General features: G+C 47.6%; 1 protein-coding gene across 3 annotated transcripts; it reads right to left on the reverse strand.

The window, feature by feature from the left end:
- Positions 1 to 488: 488 nt before the first annotated feature.
- Positions 489 to 25,126, reverse strand: MAS1 (MAS1 proto-oncogene, G protein-coupled receptor). Of its 3 annotated transcripts, none has more exons than XM_070602689.1 (2): positions 24,948 to 25,096; positions 489 to 10,521 (listed from the first exon to the last, which is right to left on the reverse strand). In XM_070602689.1, the coding sequence occupies exon 2, from the start codon at positions 10,483 to 10,485 to the stop codon at positions 9,511 to 9,513; it is 975 nt and encodes a 324-aa protein (XP_070458790.1). In that variant the 5' UTR covers positions 10,486 to 10,521; positions 24,948 to 25,096; the 3' UTR covers positions 489 to 9,510. The 3 variants fall into 3 exon arrangements, with proteins under 3 accessions (XP_070458790.1, XP_070458791.1, XP_070458789.1); XM_070602690.1 differs by lacking the exon at positions 24,948 to 25,096 and adding an exon at positions 18,434 to 18,587 and having other exon boundaries at positions 8,917 to 10,521; XM_070602688.1 differs by having other exon boundaries at positions 8,930 to 10,521; positions 24,901 to 25,126.
- Positions 25,127 to 26,808: the final 1,682 nt, after the last annotated feature.

Below are 26,808 nucleotides of genomic sequence, written 5' to 3' on the forward strand. Positions count from 1 at the left end.
GTCTTTGGGCTCTCCCTGGAGAGAGTGTCAGCTCCACATCCCCCAGAGCGACAGAGGAAGTTTGTCTTCATTCTTTGTCATCAACACTGTTGGCTTGGTGCCCATCACTGGGCCAGATGCTGTCAAGCATGCTGAGAAGCATGGCTAGGGTCTTGAAAGACTAAGAACTAATGTTTTTTTCCTTAAGATTGGCCCTGAGCTAACATCTGTTGCCAATCTTTTTTTTTCTTCTTCTTCTCCCCAAAGTCCCCCAGTACATAGTTGTATATTCTAGTTGTAGGTCCTTCTAGTTCTGCTATGTGGGATGCGGCCTCAGCATAGCCTGATGAGCGGTGCTAGGTCTGTGCCCAGGATCCAAACCAGTGAAACCCTGGGCCGCCAAAGTGGAGCGTGTGGACTTAACCACTCGACCACAGGGCCAGCCCCAGAACTAATTGTTTTTATTGCGGTTAAATATATATATAACATAAAATTTACCACTTTAACCATTTGTTTTTTTTAAGATTTTATTTTTTTCCTTTTCCTCCCCAAAGCCCCCCCAGTACATAGTTGTATATTCTTTGTTGTGGGTCCTTCTAGTTGTGGCATGTGGGACGCTGCCTCAGTGTGGTCTGACGAGCAGTGCCATGTCCGCGCCCAGGATTCGAACCAACGAAACACTGGGCCGCCTGCAGCGGAGCGCGTGAACTTAACCACTCGGCCACGGGGCCAGCCCCCCCACTTTAACCATTTTTAAGTGTACGGTTCAGTGGCATTAAGCACATTCACATTGCTGTGCACCCCTCACCACCATCTACCGCCAGAAATTTTTCATCTTCCCAAACTGAAACTCTGTACCTGCGAAGCACTAGCTCCCAATTTCCCCCTCCCTTCAGCCCTTGGCAACCACCCTTCCACTTTCTGTCTCTATGAACTTGACCACTCTAGGAACGTCATGTAAGCAGAATCATACAGTATTTGTCCTTTTGTGCCTGGCTTATTTCGCTTAGCATGATGGCCTCAAGGAATAGCTAACTTTTGATTGGTGTCTCCTAGTTTACAGAGTTTCACATCCTTGATCTCACTTACTTGGCACAGCTACTTTGGGAGGCAGGTTATTTTTATTCCCAGAGAGTGGATGCTGTCAGTCAGCCCCGAGGCCACCTTGAGGTCACCTGCAGGCACGCCCTGCACCTGCCCACAGCTCCCTGACCCACTCTGCCTCAAGGTGTGCTCACCATGGGCTGTGCTGCACCTGAGCACAGGGCACACCCAGAAGAGCTGGAGGGCGTCACTCTAAGAGTGACCTTCACCTATGAGCCAGGAGGTGGTGGCTCAGTGCCGCCTTCGTTCCTCCAGGAGGGCAGTTCAGAGGCGGGTTACATGAGTCTCTCAGAGGATCCCCACTGCCCTGGGCCCCTATGTTCGTCCTATTTTGGCATCTTCCCTTTCCTATCTGAATTCCCCCCTCCTCCTATATAAATTACTTGCACCAAATCCTTGCCTCAAGATCTGCTTTGGGGGGAACTCCAACTAAGTCATCATTTACGTAGACAAATAAGGGTCAGAGAGATTAACACTTGACTCTTGCACAGCTAGTAAGTAGAGAGTCAGGCTTTTAGTCCTAAGTGCAGTATCCTTCCCACTGCTCTCCTTCTGGAAAGATGAGGTCTCTGCCTCAAGCACGTACAGTCAGGCATGGGCGGAGGTTTTCGAAAGGGAGTGTTTGCCTGTAACTCACTCCTTCTCTACAGGGAGCACCCTGGGGAGTGAATGACCTCAACCAGAACTCCTTGCAAAGATGCTAACGTCAATCAGACTGCCTTGTAAAAATGTTCCACTCAGGGAACTAGTCCTATTTTCAGCGGGATATACCTGATCTGTCAAGATTGGTAATGTAACTAAATTTGGAATTTTTAGACTTATGGGGCACAGAAGATTGGAGAAGCAGGAATAGTCATGTACACAATTTCGATCTGTGTAACTAACAGAATACAAAATGTAAGGGCCCCAAAACTAAATACCTTCCTTCAAGGGCAATGTCTACATCGAGACCCTGTCGACGTTGCTCAAAATTCGTCGGTTGATCTGAAACTAAAATATGTTCTCATTGAGGAGAAGGGGGCATTTTGGGAACTGCATCTCAGTTTTGGGATCCTCCAGAAAAGAATGTTCCATTGGTGCCTGTACTTGCCTATATTACTTGAATCATTGGTTTTCTGTTGGGTAAGATCTATGATTCACGTTGAATCTGCTTTGGCAGCTTAATCCTTTGTGTTAACACTATGTACACATTTAAAAATAATAATTAGTGCAAGAGAAACTCGTTGTCCAAGGATGACTAGTTTTAGTAAAAGTTCATTAAAAGGGAATCTTAAAATGAGGACCAAAATTTCATAGTAAATCTTGAAAAAAAAAGCTTAGTATATTATTTTGAAAGGTGAAATTAAAATTATGAAAAAATTCTTTTATTTTGCCTTTATCAAAACTTATTGCAATTTTGACAGCATGCTAACTCTTTTAAACAATAGGAAATCAAGAGTTGGTTTTGGGCCTCTCAGAAAAGCTCATTGTCAGGAGGGTTCCTCTCAGGGCACAGCTGCCATGTTGTAAGAAACTCTAGCCACATCAAGAGGCCGTGAGGAGGCGCTCTGGACACCTCTCCAGCTGAGCCCACAGTTGCTGGTCAATCAACCACGTGAGTCCGCCATCTTGGTGCCCCGCCCAGTCCAGCCTTCAGATCATTGTGGTGTCAGCCAACATCTGACTGTGATTGCAAAAGACCCCAAATGAGAAACCCCCAGCTGAGCTCAATCATCCCACAGAACCTTGAGAAGTGACAATACCTTGTTGTTTTAAGTCACAGAAATGAGTTAATTTTTGGCATAATTTTTTTGTCAAAATTGTACAATACCATGACATGATATCCTTTATTTCACCATTAACTTTTTGGATATCAAAAAATAGATAATTTTGGGGAAAATGCCTGTAGACTTCATCAGTTTTCTCAAGAGCGTTCCTCACACATTTGACATGAAAACTCCTTTTCTTGGAAGCTCTTGTCTCATCGCCATCCTTGTTGATTTTCCTCTGATTCAACCACTAACTGGCCTAACTCTGCCCAGTGCTCTTTTGTCAATAGTTTGGAGTGTTATTTCAGTAGTTCAACACCTCTCTTACCAACTTCACGGAACCTAGAATATTTTGCAAGGTTGCCAGTTGAAATTTGCTGTCAGTTTGCATTGTGTTTGCACTGACTTTCAAACGTTGCAAGAGTGACCCACAAAAATGTTGGTGAGACAGGAAAAGAGAACTTAGTGCTAAGCAGAGAGGGAGACGTGGTGGGACCAGTTTTATAAGTGATCTATTTGGTAATTAATGTTTTCTTGTTTGGGGGATTTTTATCCCCCATACAACCTTGCAATGTTAGGGAGTCAAACGTGGAAGAAAAAGAAAGGAAGCTTCTTGTGTGTGGCACCAAGTGATCTAGTACTTTGTGGCCCTGCCTCCTCCTTTCCACACCCCAGCCACCCGCTCCCCGTCCCTTGATTCAGCAGCCTTCGTGCCTGGGTGTCCAGTCTTGGAATGCTCCTCTCTGTGAGGAAAAGCACAGGACGGGTTATGTACAACTTGGTATGTTATCCCTCGGTAAACTATCCCCAGAGGTGGTTGGTAATTGAACAAGGGGTTAAGTGAAAAGTCAAAATTTAACCTAAAGGAATTATTTCACTAGTGGTGAAATTGTAGGAATCCCATAATGCATCTGACAGATGTTCTTTACAGAACCTCATAAAGGAAACTAACTAGTTCGAGTCAGTCCACATGGGGCCCAGGGAAGGGGAGGGGTCAGGTAGACTGCTGGGCTCTCCTCTTGTTATCAGCGCGCAGTGTCGTCTACAGAGAAACAACTGGCACGTGTGGTAGGGGCCATGAGGTCCCCCTCAGGCCAGTGAGGCAGTTCACCAACCGTCCCCCATCCTGCTTCCTGAAAATCTGTCCTCTGTTGGCCTGGACTGAAACTGATGATGTAGGACAAAGCGGGCAGAATTGCTGGAGCCATGGCCTTGAGCAGGCAGTAGGAGGAGGGAGCTGTGCGTGGACGTGGGGTTCACCTTAGCCAGGAGCACAGCGGGCTCCCCCAGAAGGAGGAGGGGAGAAGCCCACGTGCAGAGAGATGCAGCTAGATCAGTACACACGAAGATGTAAGGTGTGGAAGATTCTTCTGGTTGCCTCTATTCTTGTGAAAAGGGAAGCAAGCCATCAGCTGAGAGTGAGGATGGGAAAGAGATATTGAAAGACTGGGAAAGAGAAGGTGTGAAACGGTCCTCCAGGAACGCAGGGTCCAGGAAGATGCTCTTGAGTGGCTGATGCCTGAGCTGGATGTAGATGGATAAATGGAGTTTGCTAGATGAAAAAGAAAGAAAGGCAATCTATGTCAAGGGAACAGCATCCCTTGGGTGACAGGTGACTAATAGTGTCATCCACTGAGAAAGGACTATAGGAGGAATGGTGGGGAACTGGACAGGCTGCATTTGAAGTGTTGGCGGGGCATCAGGTCCAAATGCCTTTTAGGTGGTTGGATATACAGGGCTGGAGCCGAGCAGAGAGTTCTGTCAGTCAATGTAGATTTGAGGGTCGTTAATTTGTAAGCGATTATGGATCAGGATGCCCAGGGAGAGTGTGCAGGAGAGAGCAGAGGCCCAGGCACTGCATCATGGAAAACACGGTCATTTAATGGAAGAGCAGGGAAGAGCGCTGGAAGAGATGAAAAGACTCCGAATAGGTAGAATGGGATTAAAAATGAAATCCAGAGGGAAAAGTGACTAACTAGAAGTCAAGAAAAGAGATATTTTCAAGAAGAGTATGGTCAGCCATGTCAAATACCCCAAAAGATATAGGTGGAAAGCCCATCAGACATGGCAATGTGGAAGTCACTCATGTTCCTAGCTGGGCCAACCTCAAAGTGGTGATAAGGTCGCAAGACAGCCAGCCAGGTGTGGAGGGTGAATCATAGTGGACAGTGAGAGTGGGAGAGCCTTTCCAGAAGGTTGTCTGTGACGGGAGGGAGAGAAGGGCTCGGAGCTGAACAGTACTGTGGGGAAGGTCTTTCACTTTTTTTTAAGATTTTTTATTTTTCCTTTTTCTCCCAACGCCCCCTGGTACATAGTTGTGTATTTTTAGTTGTGGGTCCTTCTAGTTCTGGTATGTGGGACGCCGCCTCAGCATGGCTTGATGAATGGTGCCATGTTCACACCCAGGATTTGAACTGGTGAAATCCTGGGCCACTGAAGCAGAGTGCTCAAACTTAACCACTCAGCCACTGGGCCAGCCTGTGTCTTTCACTTTTCGACTGTATTAAGATGGGAACATCTGAGCCTGTGTACGTGTGGAAGAGAAATCTCCCAGAGACGGGAGTGGTGGTTCCACCACCACAGCAAACAAGGAGCCCCTGCTCTTCCAGGTGCTGGGGCCGCAGCCCTGACACAGGAGAGGCCCCAGCCTCCAGGAGCCATCCTCCAGAAGGGACCAACAAGCAGATGGATATGCAACATGGTAATGGCGACGAGCGCTGCAGAGAAACTGAGCCAAGCAGGGAGGGGAGGAGAGGAGGGTGGTGACTGAGTGTGTTGGGGGGACAGAGAGAGCTTCCCATTGCAGTGACATCTGCCCAGAAGCCTGAGGGAAGAGGGGAGGTGAGCAGAGTCCCGGAGGGAAGCCGTCCAGGTAGAAGAAACATCAGGAGTAGGCGTGTATTTGGCATTTTCACAGAATTGTGAGGCAGAGGTTGTGGCTGGAGGAGGGAGCCGTGCTAAGCCTGGAGAGTCAGAGGGGCCGAGAGGCAGACAGGGGCCCGATCACGGAGAACCTTGTAGATCGCTGTAAGGACTTAGTTTTTCACTTTATAAAACCCCGCGACTTTGGTTGCTAATACAGGAGTAAGATTATTGTCTGGGAAGCCAGTGGACAGGAAATTTGGAAGAGGAGGAAAATCCTCAGGCAGGAGAAAAGCAGGAAAGGAGCGGTGTGGATGAGGTCATCCGAGATGGCGGGGGGATCTCAGAGCTGTTCCTAATGGTTTAGTTTTGTTCAGGGGTCTAAGAAGCAAGGTAGTGAGGACAGAGGAACAGTGAGGGAAAAGGTACCAGGGAGGGAGTTGGAGGAGACAAAGGGAGTTTGGAAGAACTGTCCATAGGATGGAGGATGAGGTTCACTGGGCCATGAGGGGGCACCAGTCTGTCAGGACCACGACTGTGCAGAAGCCCTGATCTGACCACCGTGGGAGTTCTCTGCGCTGCTCAGCAGCCTGGTTGGGGGAGGAGGCAACAGGGGCCAAAGAGCTAGATGAGAGAGTAAGGACAGCACAGAGCAGGTGACCAGACCAGGGACACTAGGGCTCTGCTTGCACAGGGACAGAGAAGACGCTGAGGGGACTTGACACCCTACAAACTCAATGGTCAGGCAAGAGGTCTCAGTGGCGTAGAAACCCAGGGCCAGTGGGAGTAAGAAAGCGCATGATGTAAAAGACAGGACAGCCTGGTCCGAGGGTTGGACTGCGGGATTTCAGTCTTCAGAAGTAGATTGGGTTGAGTTGCAATAAGGTTCAGAGCGGAGAGGAGCTGAGGGTCACTTGAGATGATACAGAGATGGAGGGCAGTGGGGGACTTGTGGAGATAAGAAATTAGAATGGCCACACGTGGCATGGCTGGATGATGGTGAGAGTGGTTGCGGAGAGGAGGCCTGAGGGCCATATTCCAAGAAACTTGAAGAGTGTGGTGCCAGAAAGCCAAAGATAACAGCAACAAGAGAGAGGAGGGGGTTGACGAGCTGGACCACACGAGTCTCCAGGGACCACTTCGCCAGCCAATCTGCAGACGTGAGAGAAACTGGACTTGCTTCTCCTGCACTGTGTGTCCTTGCCTTCACTGGTGCCTGCCCTCTGCCTGAGTCCCCTCCCTCCTTAGTCTTTTGAAATTCTACCTGCCTTCAGGCAACCCAAAGGGCACCTGCATGAAACATCCTTTTTTACTACAAAAGATGAGATTTCGCCTTTCTGTTGGCTCCCACACCACTTTGTTTAGAACACTCTAGTGACATTGATGTGTGTGCAGCTTGGAGCCGTAGATGGCTGTGTACGTCTCCCTCTCCCACTCTAGACCACAGGGGCTTCCACTCGCTCATCTGGGCCTTGTTCACATCACGGAGTTTGGCAGAAAAGGCCACCCATGAACATTTGTGGCATGAATACTACAAATCCTCCCCCTTCGTCAAGGACAGGTCTTATACTGGAACAAACTCGTCCCCATGCCCAGGGAATTCTCAGAAATGGCACCTCCTAACCTGGAATGACTTAGGCAAATTGTCGAAATGCCCAGTGGGTATCAATCATCAAGTCTACTCTGCCTATTTGCCTATTTACTTAAATCTTCCTATTTTCGTTTTAACCTTATATTTCACTTTGGGGGATGGGATTAGGTGAATAAAGAGAAGAATTTGTCCCGACAATACTGTCACGTTGAATGCTACCTCGCTGCAAGGCATGACTCTTTACGAGGTCAGGAGAATTTCTCTATTCATTACCACATTCGATTTCCCCACTTTATCTGCAGAAAGGTAATAACTGGGGCCTTCCCATTAGTTCACCATATTTTCCTTGGGTGAAGGAGTCTAAGAGTCTTTCAGAACCTCTTCAAGACCAAGATCCCTTTGAGACGAGATGAGGTTGATCCCTCTTTCACTAACCCGGAGGCCAGCGAGGCACCGGGGGAGTTGACGGTAAACAGAGGAGAGACGTTCTGATCTCCGTATTCTGTTCTTTCCCAATGATGATGCTCTGTTTTCAAGCAAAAACAAGATCGTTCTAAATGTCATTGCTCCACACCCATCTGGGCTCCTGAAAGCAAGCTGCCTTGTTTCTGAATCAGATGTCATCACCCACCAAAAAGCCGCCTGCATCCGAGTTTGGCTGGGCGGGAGACACTCGCTCACTCCCCCAGCGAAGCTGCCCTCCGGGCTGCAGGCGATTGTTTCTTTTGAAAGGAGGAGGATGGAGAGGAAACAGGCGACAACAGAGAACCATTTCATCACGGTTCCTCTGACCCTTCAGAGACACTTAAAATAAACACTAATGGGCTCATTTGTGGGTGAGAACATTTTACTCCCCATAGTGCCACAGGAAGCATTGCCATTTTTATGGGGTGTCCAGAAGGGGCAGAGGGAAACTAAACATAGTAATGTAGTCTGTGGGCCATGATGGGTTTCCCAGCTAAAACCCAGGACGTGCTGTTCAAAGATGTGGACACAAGTCACGGCAGGTGAGCAGCAGAGCGCTAAGAGGCTCAGAAAGTCCTGCAAAGGTCTGTCTGGGGAGAAACATCCAGATTGCCTCTGAGATGTGGTCACGCTCTCACTAGCCATGCCACTGAGCCTCCTTCCAGGAATGACACAAAGAAATGCTCAGGAGGAGAGGAGGCCCAGAGGTCCAGAAACTCCCCTGGCTGCAGGTGAGAACTTGGTGGCTATAAATAACCCATCACATCATGGGGGCGGGGGAAGAGGTTCCAGAAGCACGATCACTCTCATGAACTTGCAAATTAAATTCCATTCATGAAAATGTATATCAAGCAAAGGATTTCAAAAGAGACTTTCATTGCATCAAGCATTCCCACAGAGGGAAGGAAGCCGGGGGAACCTGCTTACTGGTGGTCTCTCTTCACAACCTGAAATAATGCTCTACACACAGCTGGGTGGACGCCATAACACCTGCAGATGTTTTCCATAGAGGTGACGTGCCATGAAAAGCTTTCATGCTGCGGGTAGAAAGAAGACCTTCATAAATTTACATTCCACCCTTAAAAGCATATGACACTCTTTGTACGTGACAGAGCTGTGTGTGTGTGTGTGTGTGTGTGTGTATGCTTTATAAAACAAAAATATGTATTTCTTCTTCTGCTTAAAGGAGTGAAGAGAGACCGACGTTTATTGAACACTGACATGCGCCAGGCGCTTTGCATCTCTTAACTTCCCATTTCATCTTCACAACAAACCCAGGAGGGATGGACTGGGACTGTCACCATATTATAAGTGAGGAAATGAGGCTCCAAGAGGGTAAACCATTTGCCTGAGGTCACAAGGGCAGCAAACGACAGTCAGCCTGATTCCCAAACCCATGTTCTTCCCGCTACGTTTCTCTGCCTGCTCAAGTCCCAGTAAATACTTTTGTTACCCTTTCCTGTACACAGCCTTAAACCTTCCTGCCGGGGTAATTTTTATAGTTCATGGGAAAATGCTGCCGGAAAATCAGAGGAGGAAAAGAAAGAATTTTTTTGATAGGTACGGAAATGACGGAGGTCCGACACGTATTCAGGCGTTTCCAAAAGATACAATACAACCTCGTCATTGATTAGTGTCTCATGCATATAGGGTGGGTGTCCTTCTGAATCGTGTTTAGGGGATACTTAAGTTGTCTTTCAAGCACAAACCACAAACTATCTGCGTCCCACAATTTTTGTCCACCATGTCGCCCCACCGTCCTCAGATCACAGTCTCAACTGTGGCGGTATTACCATTGTCCTCCTGGCGCCTGGGTTGCATTTCGTCTTTGAAAGCCCTGGTCAGAACCACTTTTAAGGACTCCTTGAATCGCTTCTTCTTACTGCTGCCCACAAAGAAGTAAATAAAAGGGTTGGCACTGCTGTTGATTGTGGAGAAGAGGAGAGAAATGTTGTGCAAGTTCCCGAACGTGGACCAATACTCATAGTACAGCAGGTAAAGCAGTCTCATGGGCATGGCGAAAATGAGGAAGATGATGATGGTGACCATGATGACCATGAACAGCTTCGAGGAATGGGACGTCCACGTGTTCTTTCGGATCTTAACTACGAGGATGGTGCTGGAAACCACCATGAGCGGAGTGAAGACCAAGAAGCTCAGAATGGCTATAAAGATAATCACCGCCCTGCAGTCACTTCGGGAGTGTCTCTGGCCTTCACTGTCAATGCACATGACATATTCCATGGTGGTCACTAAGCAAGAAAGCGCCCACAGGAGGGCACAGACGAAGGCCGACTGGTGCTTGGGGCGATGACATCGGTACCAGATGGGGTACAGGACGGACAGGCACCTCTCCACACTAATGGCCGTCAGCAGATAGAGACCCGTGTTGTAGCCAAACAGAAATGTCACTGATAATGTGACAATCGTGTAGTAATAGCCGGAAGAGAGCTCATAATCTAAAGCATAGTCGACAGACAGAATAAAAATACAGAAGAGTAATGAGATGTCCGCGATAGACAAATGGGTGATGTAGACTGTGAAGGGGTTTCTTCTCATCCGGAAGCAGAGGAACCAGAGGAGAATTCCATTTTCAACGAAGCCCACTGGGGAGATGCTCATAATCACCCAGTGCACGATGGGAATCTCCCGACGCAGGTCCCCGACGGAGGTGTTCCTACTAGTTGAGGTGTTCGTAGACTCCTCCACAAATGATGTCGCGTTTGACTGATCCATGAGGAGGCCTCAAGCTGGGGTTCTTCAGGGAATTTTCTGTAAATAAGTTTAAAAAAAAACATGAAAATGGATGAATTGGAAGAAAAGGGAGCATGTCCATGATGGATCATAACCTTCATGTTATACAAAAAAATGTTAAATAGACTGTACAATTCTCTTTTTAATGATGATAAAATTAGACATTTCAGCAGAAAAGAGAACTGACTTAATAACTTGCACATCCCTTAGTGCCCCTAATTCTGTATTATTATTTGCTTATGTTTCAGCGCCAAAAGGGATCCGGAAAAGTAAGTGGGTCTGAATTCCTGGTGTCCGTTACTGGTGTGGCCCAAGCTTTCAGAATGGGGTTTTGAAAATCATTTCATCTTCTGTGCCTTCATCTCCTGGCCTGAAAACCAGGTTAATCGCATTAAAATGTGATGACAAAATAGATGTTTGGGCAATGTTGTCATTTTTTTGAAGAAAAAGAAGATTGTCCCTGAGCTAACATCAGTGCCCATCTTCCTCTGCTTTATATGTGGGACGCCTGCCACAGCATGGCTTGATGAGCAGTGTGCATGTCCCATGCCCGGGATCCGAACTTGTGAACCCCAGGCCGCCAAAGAAGAACACGCAAACTTAACTGCTACGCCACCGGGCCGGCCCCTCATTTTTCAATGCATAAAGTGCCATAAGCGATGGGTAAATGAGAGAGAGTAGCTAGCAAAATTATGTTCAATAGTGTACCAATATTTTTGAAAGTGTGAACAATTAGAAGACCTTTGTTTCACGTCGTCTCAATATCTGTGACAAAGCTGGGCACCTACTCAGACTAGCTGTGCCGTGCAAACCAGGACTCCGTACCAGATGGTGAGTCTCCATAAGATGTGTTTATACATCCACATACCGTAGACCAGACTAGGCAGGAAAACACTATTGACAGACACTGAGCAAAGCGCTAACCTGAAACCCAAAAAAAGTGCTAAACGTTTGAGACTGCAAAGCAAAGATTCTCAGAAACTCTTACACATTACAAACTGCAAAATAAATACATGCCCAGCTCCCACCCTCTTCCTGTTATGTAGCAAATATATATATGCCACATCCGCCTCTGCAGAAAGGAAAAAGGAGGCAGCTGGCAGAGGTCATCGCCCTCGTCTGAACGCTAAATTGTCCTTCACTTTTTTTTCAGACGTTGTGTTTATGTGTGGTGGTAAAATACTGTTTTTTACTTTTCGGGGTGGGAGGTTTGTTGATTGTTTTTGTTTTTGTTTTGCTGAGGAAGATTCACCCTGCCAATCTTCTTATTTTTTCATGTGAGCTGCCACCCCAGCATGGCCAAGAGTGGTGTAGATCTGTGCCTGGGAACCGAACCTGGGCTGCTGAAGGGGAGCACATCGATCTTAACCACTAGGTCACTGGGGCTGGCCCTGTTTTTTGCTTTTTGATCTTCGTCCTTGCAGACCAGGGCCCCAACATGTGCAAAAAATTATTAACCTCTAGGAAGTTGACCAAAACAATATATACATGTATTTTTTTTTTTTTTTGAGGAAGATTAGCCCTGAGCTAACATCTGCTGCCAATCCTCCTCTTTTTGCTGAGGAAGACTGGCCCTGAGCTAACATCCATGCCCATCTTCCTCTACTTTATATGTGGGATGCCTACTACAGCATGGCATGCCAAGCAGTGCCATGTCCACACCCGGGATCCGAACCAGCGAACCCCGGGCTGCCAAAGCTGAATGTGCGAACATATCTGCTGTCCCACTGGCCCGACCGCAAAACAATATTTTATTAGTAGATACCTGCCTTTTCCTCACAAGCTCATCTGAAGCACCACAATATGCCGATGTGATATTTTGTGCAGCTCGAATGTCTCTGATGATGTTAGACATTTCTAGGATTGAGCCAGCAGATCGCCGGCACCGGCCAGGCTCTGAGTTTTTACTCAGTACAGCTGTGCCTGAAACCTGGACTAGCAGGCGGGCTGGTGGAAAGGGTAGTTACCTCCCCAGTGGCGTGATCCAGGAGCCCACAGAGGTCCTTGCCTCCACTGTTCCCACTAATACTTCCCTCAGCTGCTCTGAGGAGATACTGGATATTATTTTCACGGGGGAAAATTCTCCTTTCATTTCACAATTAGACAGAAGATATAGACCCCAATACCCCCAGGAGCCCAACACAAGAACCAGAATTCACAATACCATGGCATGGCCGACCACAGATCTACTCTAGAGACCAGCCTTTGTTGTAAGTTTGTAGGTAAGACAGCCATGTGCCCCCAAATCCCTCATCAAATATTTAATCAGAGCCAGCTCCACACCAGGCACTATTCTAGGCGTTGGGATACAGCAATAGATGAAACGGACAAAGCACCAACCTCTTAGCATTTATACGCCATGGAGGAGGCAGTCAATAACCAATGACAATGACAACAACAACAAAGAAATAGGTGTCAGACCATAACAAGCGCCAGAGAGAAAAGTAAAGCATGAACCACATCATGGACCGACTGTGGTGGTGGAGGCAGTAAGGCAAGGGTGGGCTCAAGAGGCTGAGTCCACCCATGATTTGCTGATGGATGAGACATATGCTATTGTACAAAGAGAGGATCTGTTTTTAGCCATTTGCTGAATGGACAAGGCACAGGTGGAGCAGGTTAGAAAGGGATATACGGAGTTTGAGAAGCCTAAGTGACAGCCAAATGGAGACGTCTAGTAGGGTGTCAGCAGGTGAAGGGACGGATGTAGGCTGGGAGTGTAAATGTGGATGTGGTATGCAAACAGGTGGAATTTAAAATCATGAGGTCAAACGAGATCACCTATGAAATATGGGTAGTCAAGAGGAGAAGGGGTCCAAGGACGGAGTCTTGGGGCATTTCAAAGTTTCGAGGGTGGGGAGATGAAGAGAAAGAAGCATCTGAGACAACTAAGGGAGAGTGGTACCCAGGAAGCAGAGAAGGTGTTTCGAGGAGAAGGGAGTGTGATCAACTGTGCTAACATCGCAGCCAGTTCAAGTCAGATGAGCCGTGGAAACTGACCATTACGGGAGAGTCATTGCTGACCTCGATGAGAGCAGTTTTGGTAGAGTGGAGAAAATGAAAACCCGATTAATCAAAGTGAATTCCAGAGAGGATGGGTGAAGACAGTGAGTATGGACAACCTTCTTGAGGATCTTGAAAGTAAATTCAAGCAGAAATGGAGCAGTAACTGGAGAGGGCTGTGGGGCTAAAGGGGAGTTGATAAGCTAAAAAGAATTATCCAGTAGAGAGGAAACAACTGATCATCCCTAAGCGTAGGGGTCTAGAGCTCAGGGGAGTTGCTGGTGTTATGTAGGAGCAGAGGATCTGGTTAAAGATGCAGCCAGGTGGGTAGAGTGATAGCAGGAGTATTAGAAGTTAGAAGTTCGGGGCTGACCCCGTGGCCGAGTGGTTAAGTCTGTGAGCCTCACTGCAGGTGGCCCAGTGTTCCGTCGGTTCGAATCCCGGGCGTGGACATGGCGCTGCCCATCAAGCCATGCTGAGGCAGCGTCCCACATGCCACAACTAGAAGGACCCACAACTAAGAACATACAACGATGTACGGGGGGCTTTGGGGAGAAAAAGGAAAACAATAAAAAAAATTTTAAAAAATAAAATAAAATAAATCCCCTAAAAAAAAAAAAAAAAGAATTAGAAGTTCCCTTCTGAACATACACTATCTCTTTTTCCAGAAAAGTAAGGAGCAAGGTCATCAGCTTAGCAGTGAGGAGAGGTTGAGGGTGTAAGGAGAGAGGGCAAGTTGTGAAATAATCAAGTGAAAGAGGGAAAGGACTAGGGAAATACGCAAAGAGCAGGACGGCCAGGCCAACCTTTGCGCAAGTCTAGGCTGGTGCTCATGAATTTAGAGAGACAATCCAGCACGATGTGGGCTTTTCTCCAGCCCTGGGTCAGCTGTCCATACGTGAGCAAGGAGAAAGAGGAGAGCTGGATTTAACCAGAGTTGGGGTTTTACCAGCCTGGTGCAACGTAGAGTCGGGGGCAAAGGAACTGGACCACATGGAAGGGAATGGTTGTGATGATGGACTGCAGAATTCAACGGGGTTAGGAGAAAAGTGAGGTCTTGCGGGAGGTGATGGACAGTGAGCAGGGGATAGGAGCCATCTATTGTAGATCTCAGTGGTGTCCAAGAACTGCTGAGGTCCCAGTACTAGAGGTAGAGAATCGGCAAATGGGAGGTTGGGGCTGGAGAACGAGATGCTTGGAAGTGGGATGGTGGCGGTGTGGTTTTGGGGTTATTGGTATTGACAAGTGTAGAGCATGACCATGGGAATGAGCGGCTGAGGGGGAGTGAAGGACAGGTCATGTGAGGGGAGAAGGACCTGGAGCCAGGGCACTGGAAGAGTTCCCTATATGGACATTGAAATATCTATATGGACATTGAAATCGCTGGGAGATAGTGTTGGAGTAGAGGAATAGCATTGGAAAAAACTGACTGTGATCCAGGGGCCAAAATCTTCAAGGAATTAGAGAAAGCGACCCACGGGTCTGTAGATAGTCAGAGCGAGGAGGGTGGTAGTTGACATAATTTGGTGGCATGTGCTTCCGAGTTGGGTTTTTCTTGTCGCTGGTGGTGGTGGTGGTGTTTTAGGGAAAGAAGAAGAAAAAAGAATAATCTGGAGTACAAAAAGGTAGAGGGTAAGAGGCGACTAGATTGGTACAGTCCAATAGAAATATAATGTTTGCCACAGGTATGATTTAAGGTTTTCTAATAGCCACACATAGAAAAGTAAAAAGAAACAGCAGAAATGAACTTTAATAACATATTTTATTTAACCCAATGTGTTCAAAATATCATTTCAACATGTAATCAATATAAAAATATTGTGAGCTATTTTACGTTCTTTTTTTCACCTCAAGTTTTCCTCTTACTGTTCCTCTCCCTTCAGACCAGCACATTCCCGTGCTTACTAGCCCCATGTGGGCAGCAGCCACCATATTGGATGGCTCAGGTTGAGAGCCATGAGAAAACCAAAATCCCTTCTACGAGGAAGTCAGATGTCTTCATCTTTTAATAACAAACCTAAATCAAAGACCAGAAATGTAAAATCAGGACCTAATCAGAATTTTTAAGAAAATTGACAACAGCATCTTTCTGACCCGGCCCACATCCTTGAACCACAACATCCTTCAGCTTTCAGCTTCTCATTGTGCACAAGAGAACTCTCATGTACTCCTCATAAAAATCAGTTGGGGGGGATGTTTCAACACACAAGATCAAATTGTATTTTCCTTTTAAAGTTAAACCGAGTAACCAAGTTCACTTTCTGAAGATAGATCATCTTTCCATTTTCCAACAAACGTTAGGTTTCAGCACCGTGCTAACGGTTAAGGAAATAAATAAGACCCAGTTCTCTGCACAGGGCGAAAGAGAGAACTAAATCTAATTCAGTATGGGAAATGGAATAAAGGAGACCTTGACCGCGAGTCAGAATAGCACACAGCAGGAAACGATGTCTCAGGGTTTCGAGGAAGGCTTTACAGGGCTGGGCATTGAAGGGTCAGTAGGAGTTTGTTAGCTGAGGAGAGGAAGAAAAGTATTTTAAGAAAAGAGAACAGATGAACAGAGGCATGGAGGCAGGAGGGCACGGGACGTTCACGGTGGGGTTTGAGGAGCCTGGTGGACCTTGGGTGGAGGAAGGACTTTGCAAAGAAATGAAGGGCTGGACTGAATTCAGCATGAACACCAGGTTACATTACGCCCTTAAATGTCACACTTATTCTACAGGCTGTGCTCATCCAACGTTAGTGCTTAAACATTACCTGGGGTCGCTTATTCCAAAGGCAGATTCCAGGGCCCCACAGTTTCAGAAAGCCCTGGAATCTGAATTTTCATAGCCCAGGGGATTCTGATGCCGATGGGGCCTGGGTCACGGTTTGCAAAGCACTGCCATTTGCACTCTGGAGCCACTAAAGCTTTTCACACAGGGCTGGGATGTGACTTGAACTGTGTTTTGGAAACGTTATCCTGGTTGAAGTCTACAGGCTGGATGAAAGGGAACAATGGATGGAGCAAAGAAGCTGGTAGGGGGCTGTTGAAATAGTCCTGGTGAGGAATAATAACTAGGATAATGGCCAAAGGAGAGCACGGATTCCAGAGGCATTTCAGAGAAGACTGGTCAGACCTCAGGCCCCAAGAAGGAGAAGGAAGAGGGAGGAGTCAGTGGACTGAGGTTTCCACCTGATGAGGCTGTGTAGATAAACTACTAATGACTGAGATCAGGAACAGGAGGGGCAGTGATAGAGAGAGTGGGAGAACAAAGAAATCGGCTTGTGGCCCATTGAGAATGAAGCATCGGGAGACAGGCATTGGGCAGATTCCAGATGCTCTCGTCTGTGAATTCCCTGTTCCTGAGGGCCTACATTTTTTAATAAGCAGGACTTCATAAAATAAAGAGTAACACACACATATGAGATCTTTAGAATATTATTCATTACTCTGCTTTTGCCTGAATGTAAATTTCAAATGGAGAAGCCACCTAGACCGCAGGCTCCTCTTCTATTTCCATGTCTGTTGCCTAGACTCTTGGGATGAGGCTCCTCATCTCCTGTTCTCCTTGTTCCCTGCACCAATCCATCCTTCCCAGCCTCTCACACTGCCATCCCTTCCTTTTCCAATACTCCGTCCACCCACTCTGGTGTTCTTCTTTAGTTATCTCCATAGCCATCACATTCCTTCTTATAGAGTTAAAATTATATCTCCCCCACTAATCTGCAAACTCCTCGAAGACAGGAATTTATCTTATTCATGTTCATGTCTGAATCTCCAGCACTTGTAGGCAGTCAATAAATACTCATTGAATTATTTAGAAGAACAAAGCCCGTCACAACGGACCTGAGACGGCACTCTGGTTACCCACGAAAGAAAACCACTACTTCAAGCCATCACAGTTAATGAAAATAGTTCTCAAAGGTTAGCGCGGAACTCATAAATCGCATAGGAGGCAGATTTTGATCACGATACGGTAAATAAAATTCCCATTCAGACTAATTCTCGTTAAAAATTAACAACTCTCCAAACTGCTTTGTTCTAGTGGGGTTTCATTTAAACAAACACATTGCTAAAAACCGCATTCCCAGTCTTACCAGACCAGACTGGCTTTCAGCTCCTCCAGTGACAGAGCCAATGGCAAGAAGAGCCTTGAACACAGCTGGTCCTACACGCTCACCACCCCCACACCCAGGCTCCTTGGTCATTTTGTATATGAGTCCTCTCGGTCGGTGGGTGACAATGATATATGAGGTTGGGAGGGTAAGGAGACTAGAAGGGTAATTGCTGCTAGCTGACAAAACAGTCTGGCTCAGAATAATTCTGTTTTGGCTCAGCACATAGTTGGGTTCTCAGAAAGCAGTGGAGACAAGGGGAAGCAGGATTAACCACAGTGAGCGACTTGTCTCCCTGTCAACCCCGTTCTAGCACTGTGGGCTCTCTGTCCAGACACGCATACCATCTCTTTTATACAGCTCTGTTTTTACACAGCAATTGCATGCGCGTGTTACCTGGCGGTGACTGTCCAGGGTGGAAGGAGAACTCATCCTAACAGTCCTCTGTGCCCCCACTGTGGTTGGTAACAGCAGGCGGCAGGGGGAATCTCAGTTGGGAACGGAGTACAAAAAGTCGAGTGGGTGCCGGCATCGTTATTGGGAAGCGCTCCTGGCAGCATCGCAGAAGCATCTTCCCACCCTGTCTGCCCTCTTCTTCCCCAGAATCCCCAGGGAGAAAGCAGTGTGTTGGAGCATGTGCATGCCACTGTGTGGGACTTTAGGATCCAAAGCACCTTCCCTTCACAGTGGCCTTGGATCCTTCCATCACCTTGGGAGGCTGAGAAGGAAGACATTGCCCCCACTTTCTCGGGGGATAAACTAAGGATTAATAAGCAGGCCAAGTTCAGAGCCACTGTGTCACATCACTACACAGAGCCCCACCACTCACCCTTCACCACGTCTGGTGCTCCCTGGACCCTGCAGGGCGTCAGGCCCTGAATGCCCACGTGGATCCTGATGGCAGAGCCGGCCAGGGCAGGGATCCAGGTGCCCTGACTTCTAACTCAAAGCTGAGCCAGCCTCCCACTTAAAAGGTCTGGAAACCACTGGTCTAACCAAACCCTCTCGTTTTATAGCCCACTAAATGGAAGCTGGAGCGACTGAGAGATGCACACATTCATAGCTAATTTGAGGAAGCTGTGCAGCTGGGAGCTTCTGGTTTCGCCCTCCTGAGCGCTTCCCATTCTGCCCTGAGGCCTGATCCTATTTTTAAGACCTTACCTTTTATAGCCCTTCTGTTAACATGTTTCCAATCTAGGCTGCCTCTAAGCCTTCCTACGTAAGGAGCTGAAGGCATCATATTCCCTGATATTATAGAGAATTGTTTTTTCCCCCAAAGACTTGTTTAATTTCTAATTATGACTTTGCCAATGTAGGACCAGGGTCACTGTGTGCTCTCCGCGTTCAGATGCCGCTGCGATGGGAACTCGCCCCGCATACAGATGAAGTGGCCCTGCTGTGCATAAGGGCTCGTCCCCCGAAAAGATGCTCGCTCACCCCAACTGGCTCATTTTACAGTCTGTGTCATCGTGACACAAAGTGGGGAGATTTTAAATCCTTTTCAAGGCCTTTTTTTCTAATTACAGAACAAGATGTGTTCATTGTAGAAAATTTGGAAAATTCAGTGGGAAAAAGTCACACATAAAAACCACTACTCAAAATTAACCTGACTTAACATTTTGGGGATATTTCCTTTTAGCCTTTTTTTCCATGTCTCACACACGCTCTTTTTTAAAATTGAAATTGCGTTTTATAATCTGCTTTGGTATCCTGCTTTTTTTCACTCAGTATCATATTGTAAATGTTTTCTCTGTCAGCATACACTTTAAAAACATGACTTTAGGGGCCAGCCCCATGGCTGAGTGGCTAAGTTCCCACACCTCGCTTCGGTGGTGCAGGGTTTCACCGGTTCGAATCCTGGGCACAGACATGGCACCCCTCGTCAGGCCATGCTGAGGTGGCGTCCCACATGCCACAAATAGAAGGATCCACAACTAAAATATACAACTATGTACTGGGGGTTTTGGGAGAAAAAGCGGAAAAACAAAAAAAAAACGTGACTTTAGGGGCCAGCCCGGTGGCACAGTGGTTAAGTTCGTGTGCTGTTCTTCAGTGGCCCTGGGTTCACAGGTTTGGATCCTGGGCAGGGACATATGTATGGCTCATCAAGCCACACTGTGGCAGCATCCCATATACAAATTAGAGGAAGGTGGGCCCTGATGCTAGCTCACCAAAAAAAAGTTTTGTAAAAAATCACATGACTTTAATAAGCACTCTTTGGATGGACCATAATTTTTTTTTTTTTTTTGAGGAAGACTGGCCCTGAGCTAACATCCATGCCCATCTTCCTCTACTTTATATGTGGGACACCTACCACAGCCATGTCTGCACCCGGGATCCGAACCAGCAAACCCCAGGCTGCCGAAGCACACTGTGTGCACTTAACCACTGTGCCACTGGGCTGGCCCCGGACCATAATTTATTTTTAATAATCCTCCAACCTTGGACATACTGGTTGCTTTTGATTTTCTACCATTATTTTTTTTTTAAATAAAGCACTGTAATGAACTTTCTTGGATGCAAATTTTATGCGCATCTTTAATTAGTTCCCTAGGACATATTTCTATAAGTGGAATTGCTGGATCAAAGGGTATAAATATTTTTCAAGATTTTAAAGCATATTAACAAAATCTTCCCAAAAAACTGTACCACTTATGCTGACATCAACAGTACACGAATGCTTTTTTTTCACAGCATATATATGCTTTTTTTCCCCTGTGACAACTCCATTTTTAAACTTTCCCAAATTTGATAGGTGATTAAAAAGTACTTTGTTTTAATTTGCATTTATTTGATTGCTCATGAGTTTGGATATTCTTTCATATTAACAGTCACTTGTATTTCTTCTTTGATGGATTGTGTTTTCACGTTCTTTCCCCATTTCTTTTATTGAGTTGCAAGAGTTCTTCATAAATGTAACAATTTTGTCATATATGCTACAAATTCTTTTCGCCCAGAAACTGGGGTATGTGAAAGAAGATGTAAGGGGATGCCGCTTGGACTTTTCTCAAAAACCTTTCCTTACTGTCACAAGTCTGCCTGTCCTCTGTGGATCATTGAGGCTCAGAAGTGGAAGGAATCATGCAGATAACACAAACCACCCTTTATTTTACAAATGAGGAAGCTGATCCGTGATGAGCCCAAGATACTTAGTTAGCAGCAAAGCCAGAGTCAGAGCTTAGATTAATGAGGTCCAAGTGGGCACTATTTCTACCCCTCATATAAGTCCTTTGTTAACAGTTCATTTACGTGTGAAGTCCACTCACCCAGATATGTGGCTAGTACAACTTTTGGGACATTTAACAATGGCCTTAATGTCACCAGAAGTGATCACCACAATCAACTTGATTGTCAGTAATGATTTTTATTAAAAGCCTCAAAGGATGGGCTTTTTGTTTATTAAAGGGTGGATATTATTTATTAGAGAGTGGATTTTGACTTATGAAGGCCCCATCTACCTAGGGCCAAACCCCTAACAACAATAAAAACCAACAGGGACGAATTGTTTTATCAGTTTCTTCTGATCCCACTTTCTTCTGTAAAATGGAGTGAGCCATAGACATCACCACTATCAGCAAACACTCCTATTGAAACATAATTAAAGCGAGTTGGTCCACTCATCAGCATCATGCTTTTGGACAAGTCCTCTGAAAGGGAGTAAGATGTGATCCTGTTCTCATCTCCCCACATACCACATACAAAGTGTGCTATGGCGTCCTGCTCCGTGTCTCCTTGCTGGGGTCTCTGAGATGACACCATGGCCTAGACGTGCTTTCTTCCCTTGGCTCTCCCCCTGCCTTCCTGCAGTTTCTTCTCTGTCTCCTTTCCTGGATCTCTTCTTACACTGCCCTTTGGGCCTCAGGGCTCCATTCCTGGCCCTCCTCCCTTCTCAGTCTACAGACTCTCCCTGAGTGGCCTCACCCAACCCCTCATTTCAACTCTGACCACACGGACATGAAATCCAGACCCATGGCTCTAACTCAGACATCTCCCAGAACATCAGACCCCTAACCAACAGCCCTGATATCTCCAGCTGGGCCTCATATGGCGGCACAGCAGCCTCAGCTGATCCGAAGCAGAAATCAGGCCTTCCCTGCTGTTCCATGCTCCCTCCCGGACTCCCAGCCTCTCCAGGCAAACAACTGGATATTTTCCCAGGTGCTACTCATCTTGTATGTTCCCTGCACCAGTCACTAGAATCAACCATCTCCCCAAGGAGCCCTGGTTCCTTTAAGTAGAGAAGGGTATTTAGAAGCCAAGATCTGGGTGATGGGGGTACCCCTTGCCACTGGGGTGTCACTGCTCCCAGGCCCTCTCAGTGGGCAGAGCTGAGGAATATCTGTGTATGAATACACATGCACAGTCATACATACATACACTGACATCTATACTTCTATATCTTTCTGTATATATTGAATACCAATAATTCACACCAACATTTCCAATTTTGATTCAACACCACTGAGTTCAGTTTAGTTTTCTTCCTCTCTGTATTTGTAATTCTCTTCTCTCATGGTAAGACACCTGGCTCCCATTATCTGTGATATATTTGCTTATTTGATCAATCCACCTGTAGATAAACAATGTTCTGGTCCACCATGCCTGTCCTCGCCCCTGCACAGAGGCCCTCCTCACTTTGCTGGGGTCTTTTGCCTTGTGAGAGGCCATCACTGCCCCTTTCCCCTGCCCTGGGACACACTCCTCACCCAGCAGAAGCTCTGAACCAGGTACCAGGTCCCCTCCGCCCCGCTCCTCGCAGAGGGCAGGCACCCTCCTTGCCCTGCCATGTCACCACCACCAGCCCTCAGCTGGGCTGCCCCCACGTGGGTGCTCCTTCCCTCCTCAGGCTCCAATGCCTCGCACCAGCCCTGGCCAGCCAGGCTGACTATAGTGGAGGGTACACTTGACACTCACCACCTTCCCACAAAAATCAAAAGAATTGTAGGCAGTATGGCATCTGCATGCAAAAGAGATATTTGAGGGGCCGGCCCCATGGTGTTAAGTTCTGCACGCACCACTTTGGCAGCCTGGATTTGCGAGTTTGGATCCCAGGCATGGACCTACACCACTCGTCAGCCATGCTGTGGCGGTGACCCACATACAAAATAGAGGAAGATTGGCACAGGTGTTAGCTCAGGGCAAATCTTCCTAAGCAAAAAAAAAAAGAGGAAGATTGGCAACAGATGTTAGCTCGGGGCAAATCTTCCTTAGCAACAACAACAAAAAAGACAGAGAGATTTTGAGAAGAGAGGTTTGACATTGTTCAAATCTCATTGCAGAGGTGACTGCCTATTCGGCCTGTGGCTAAGGCTGCTTTGCCTCTGAGTCATGCTTTCAATCAAACTGACCACGAGATGCGAGTCCTCAGCAAAGCAGCTTAGCCCCTCTAAACCTCAGCTCCTTCACACAGTTGGCAGTTTAATGTATTTCAGGAAGGCTGGGGTGTAAGAAAAGCCAGAGATTGAAAAACACTTTGCCAATACCAGTCTCTTGGAAGTGCCAACCTGAGCTAAAGAGTGGGCAAGTGGGGAACACCAGCAGGGGGTCTCCACAGATGTTCAAGGAGGTGGGCTTTGCAGAGCCTGAGTCCTGGCAGGTCAACTTGAAATTGCCCCCTGTATTTACCTCTCAATGAAAGTGAGAGGAGCTGATGGACGATGGGGCTGACCAAAAAGCAAGGAGAATCAAAGAAAGAGAGAGTTGTGGGTGTTCAGCTTTACTGAGGTACAGGCAGAGCTTCCAGAGCTGTAAGGCTGTGCTCGCTGAAGTCTTCTCTGGAGAGCGAAGAAGCAGACAGCCCCGGCCATGTTCTCATTCAGTTGGCCGCAGTCCTCCCCCGGTCCTGGGTTCTCAGTCTTAGAAGAAAGGAATGAAGGAAGGAAGGGAGGGAAGAAGGAAGGAAGCAGGAAGGAAGGAAGCAGGAAAGAGGAAAGGAGGAAGAAGGAAGGAAGCAGGAAAGAGGAAAGGAGGAGGGAGGAAGGAAGGAAAGAAGGAGAAAGGAAGGAAGGAGGAAGAAAGAAAGGAAGGAGGAGGAAAGGAAAGAAAAGAAAAGAGAAGAGAAGCCAACAAAACTAGCGTTCCTGGGTGGGCCATCTGAAGCCTTGTCCTGTTCCTAGGCTGCCCAAAAGAGAGCCCGGACCCTGGGCTGGACCACCCAGGTGTGCAGCTCGGGAGAAAAGGACAAACCCTTCCCTCTGCATGTGTGCAGTGGCCTGGACAAACGGAAGCCCACCTGTGAGATGGAATTTCCGAGGCAGGTAGGGGCCTGCTGGGAAGGCGCAGGGCCAGGACGCCTGTCCCGGTGTTCCACGCCTCGTTCCCAGCTTCCTAACATGTGAGTCATCTGCGTGCAGAAGCGGAAACTTCTCGCTGCCTTTCCAAGGGTACAGCAGCATCAGCTCAGAGCACTGGTCTCAAAAAGGGGAAGGGAGGCTGATTTTGGCCCCTAGGGGATATTTGGCACGTCTGGGGATTTTGGTTGTCACACCTGAAAGGAAGGGGCTATTGACATCTAGTGGGTGGAGGCCAGGGATGCTGCCGAACAGCCTATAATGCACAAAACAGCCCCACTATAGAGAATTATCTGGCCCCAAATGTCACTGGTCCCGAGGTTGAGAAACCCTACTCCAGAGGCAGGCTCATTATCTCCTTCTGATTGCTGTCTGCAGAGCAATTGAACAACATTCTATACTTTCCCCCACCGATTTACACTGCCCCCCCCCCAACCCTGCCTGGGAAATATTGTCAAGATATTCACATCAAACATCAAGACTGAGCAGGAGAGCCCTCTTAACAGACACCTTGCCACCCATGGGCGGCACATCTGGCTTTATAGGCAACAGGAGCCAGTACTAATGTTGCTGCCACTGAGAAAAGGCACAGAAAAATCCATCCGGCTCACCTCTGGCCCTGTCCCGCTGCTTCCAGCCCAGTGACTTCCCCAGAGGACTCAACTATGGTAACATCTTTTCAAACCTGACTCCTTTACCATTCGCAGCATCTAGTTAAATAACCTTGAACACCTCCGAGTCCACCAGCAGATCCACGAACTGATCCTAAGATTCTTGCCCCGGTATCACGAGTCAAAAAGACAAAGCGAACGCAGAAGTTTCAACCCCGAAGTTGAAAAACAGTGTTTGAAGACAGTTAACCCAGCAGAGAAGCAAATTTTCCGAAACGAAGGCAGGAGGAGACCGAGTTTTTTGCCAACACACACCAAACATCGAACACACCGTGAAAACAACCAGCACAGAAAGAGTTCCCAGGGAATAGCTTTCTGAAGAGGGAAAATCTTACTCTGATTGTCAAGGACGGCTGAACAGTGAAAAACTCTGCAGACTCACTAGGTCGACGCGCTCAGGGAGGGTCAGAGGTGGCAGCGGGGAGGCAGCCCCTTCGCATCCCGCGGCACCGCCGGCCCGCCAGCCTGCAGGGTCTCCGGTCCCAACATCTCCTCCAAGGATGCCCGCAGCCTCCCTTTGCTGAAGAAATCAGAGCCGCTTTCCCACTGCCGAGAATATTTGAGATGTGCCAAGCAGATGGTCCCACGCTTATCAGCAGAAGCCGCGCTTCAAATGGCATCATTCGGTGACACACTCAAGTGAAAATCTTCCCGCTGATCCAGAGTGGGAACAGGCTGATGATAACGCGAGGTGGTTGACCCCCTTGAACCATTAGGGCCAGCCAGGACTAAGGAGAAAGACGACCCCGAGAAACGCTACATGGAAGGGCAAAGCCACCAGTGTAGTGAAAGATAGACCAACTCAAATTCCTGAGTCAGCCGTAACTAGCCATGTGATCTCCGCTAAGCTCCTTAAGACTCAGTTTTCTCACCTGTAAAATGGAGCTAATCGTGTTACCACAAAAGGTTGCGACGATTAAATGAGACGTATGTACACACTTGCACAGGGCGGGCCACATGGCTCGACAATTATATATCCGTTCCTTTCCTACCTACCACCCAACTTCAGAGAATCTCGTGCCCACTTGACTGTGTGAGTACGATGTACTGGAGGAGAGAGAGCCCAGGAGCTGGGTTCCAGGACATCCAGGCTCAGATTGCTTCTCAGCCTGGTTTGGAGACCATTCCTGGGAGAAGCTGTCTCTGTTACATGCAGATTCTCACCAATGCAGTCAGGTTACTTTTTCCCCTGAGCCCTGGGCCCCTTTTCAAAGACCCACTGTAAAGGCACCAAGGCCACGCAGGAGAATTCTGGATGGTTTGAGCAGCCAAGCCCTGCGGTGAAGACCCACCCCCCATTCATGGCAGTATTTCTTCTTTTTTGAAAGTTTTCCCTCACGGTTACTGTGTCAAAGCAGTGACGGACCCCTGGGACTGATTAGATCAAAACGGGGCGAGAAGGCAGTTGCAGATTCTGTGGGAAAGCAGACTTAGGAAACCATATATGAAGCTTTCCTCAGACTGTTTTCACAAGCAGCGAGACCAAAGGCGAGCCCAGCTGCTCTTGTGGGAAGCCGGACCCGCGCTCTGTCCTCCGGTAGGGAGAAGAAAGGGGAGACCAGGGGACTTCTCCTAAAGACCTTCAAGCCACAGGCAAAATAAGGTGAGGGTCAGGGCAACTACCGGGTGGGTGGGTGCTGAGCAGCGAGTCGAGGTGAACTCAGTCCTGAGAAGCCGTGTGGGAAGTGTGTTTTCATTACCTGGTTTTTGACGTTCCAACGGAAGAGAAGGCCAGCTTTCTGCAGAGCTTTACATTTCCCGGAGGATAACCAGAAACGGAAAAATAAACCAGGACTGTCTAAGGCCAACTGCAAGGCAGAATACAAGGGGATCAGACACACGGAAGCAAATCCAGTTAGGAGAGAAGTAACAGGCTGCCCGGGAAGGATCCAGAGTCACGGTCGGGCAGGAAGAGACCCCCGAAGGAAAAGGGGAATGAAGGAGGACCAGTGGGAAGGAAGGGTCTGCTCTGCTCCTCTGCTCCACATTCGCTGCTTCCCAGAAGCTCAGGGACTGTCCAGATTTTATGAACGTTTCACCCTGTCCCTATGGGGGCTGTGAAACCCTGAGCAAAGTGACCAACTGGAAGGAAGGCTCCAACGTCATTATTTAAGTCAACAGAACAGAGAGCCTCACCAGTTCGCTTTTTCCGGCTCCTATCAGAACAGAGACGTCTGTCCATCCTGACAGAGAACAACAGGTTGCCCAATTTGGAAATTGCTAACAGTCACAAGGTGGATGAG

Source organism: Equus przewalskii, chromosome 32 (assembly GCF_037783145.1).
Source record: "Equus przewalskii isolate Varuska chromosome 32, EquPr2, whole genome shotgun sequence".
NCBI lineage: Eukaryota > Metazoa > Chordata > Mammalia > Perissodactyla > Equidae > Equus > Equus przewalskii.

Excerpts from the sequence above, each read along its gene's own strand:
- MAS1 (XM_070602689.1), bottom strand. The coding sequence starts at position 10,485 with ATGGATCAGTCAAACGCGACATCATTTGTGGAGGAGTCTACGAACACC.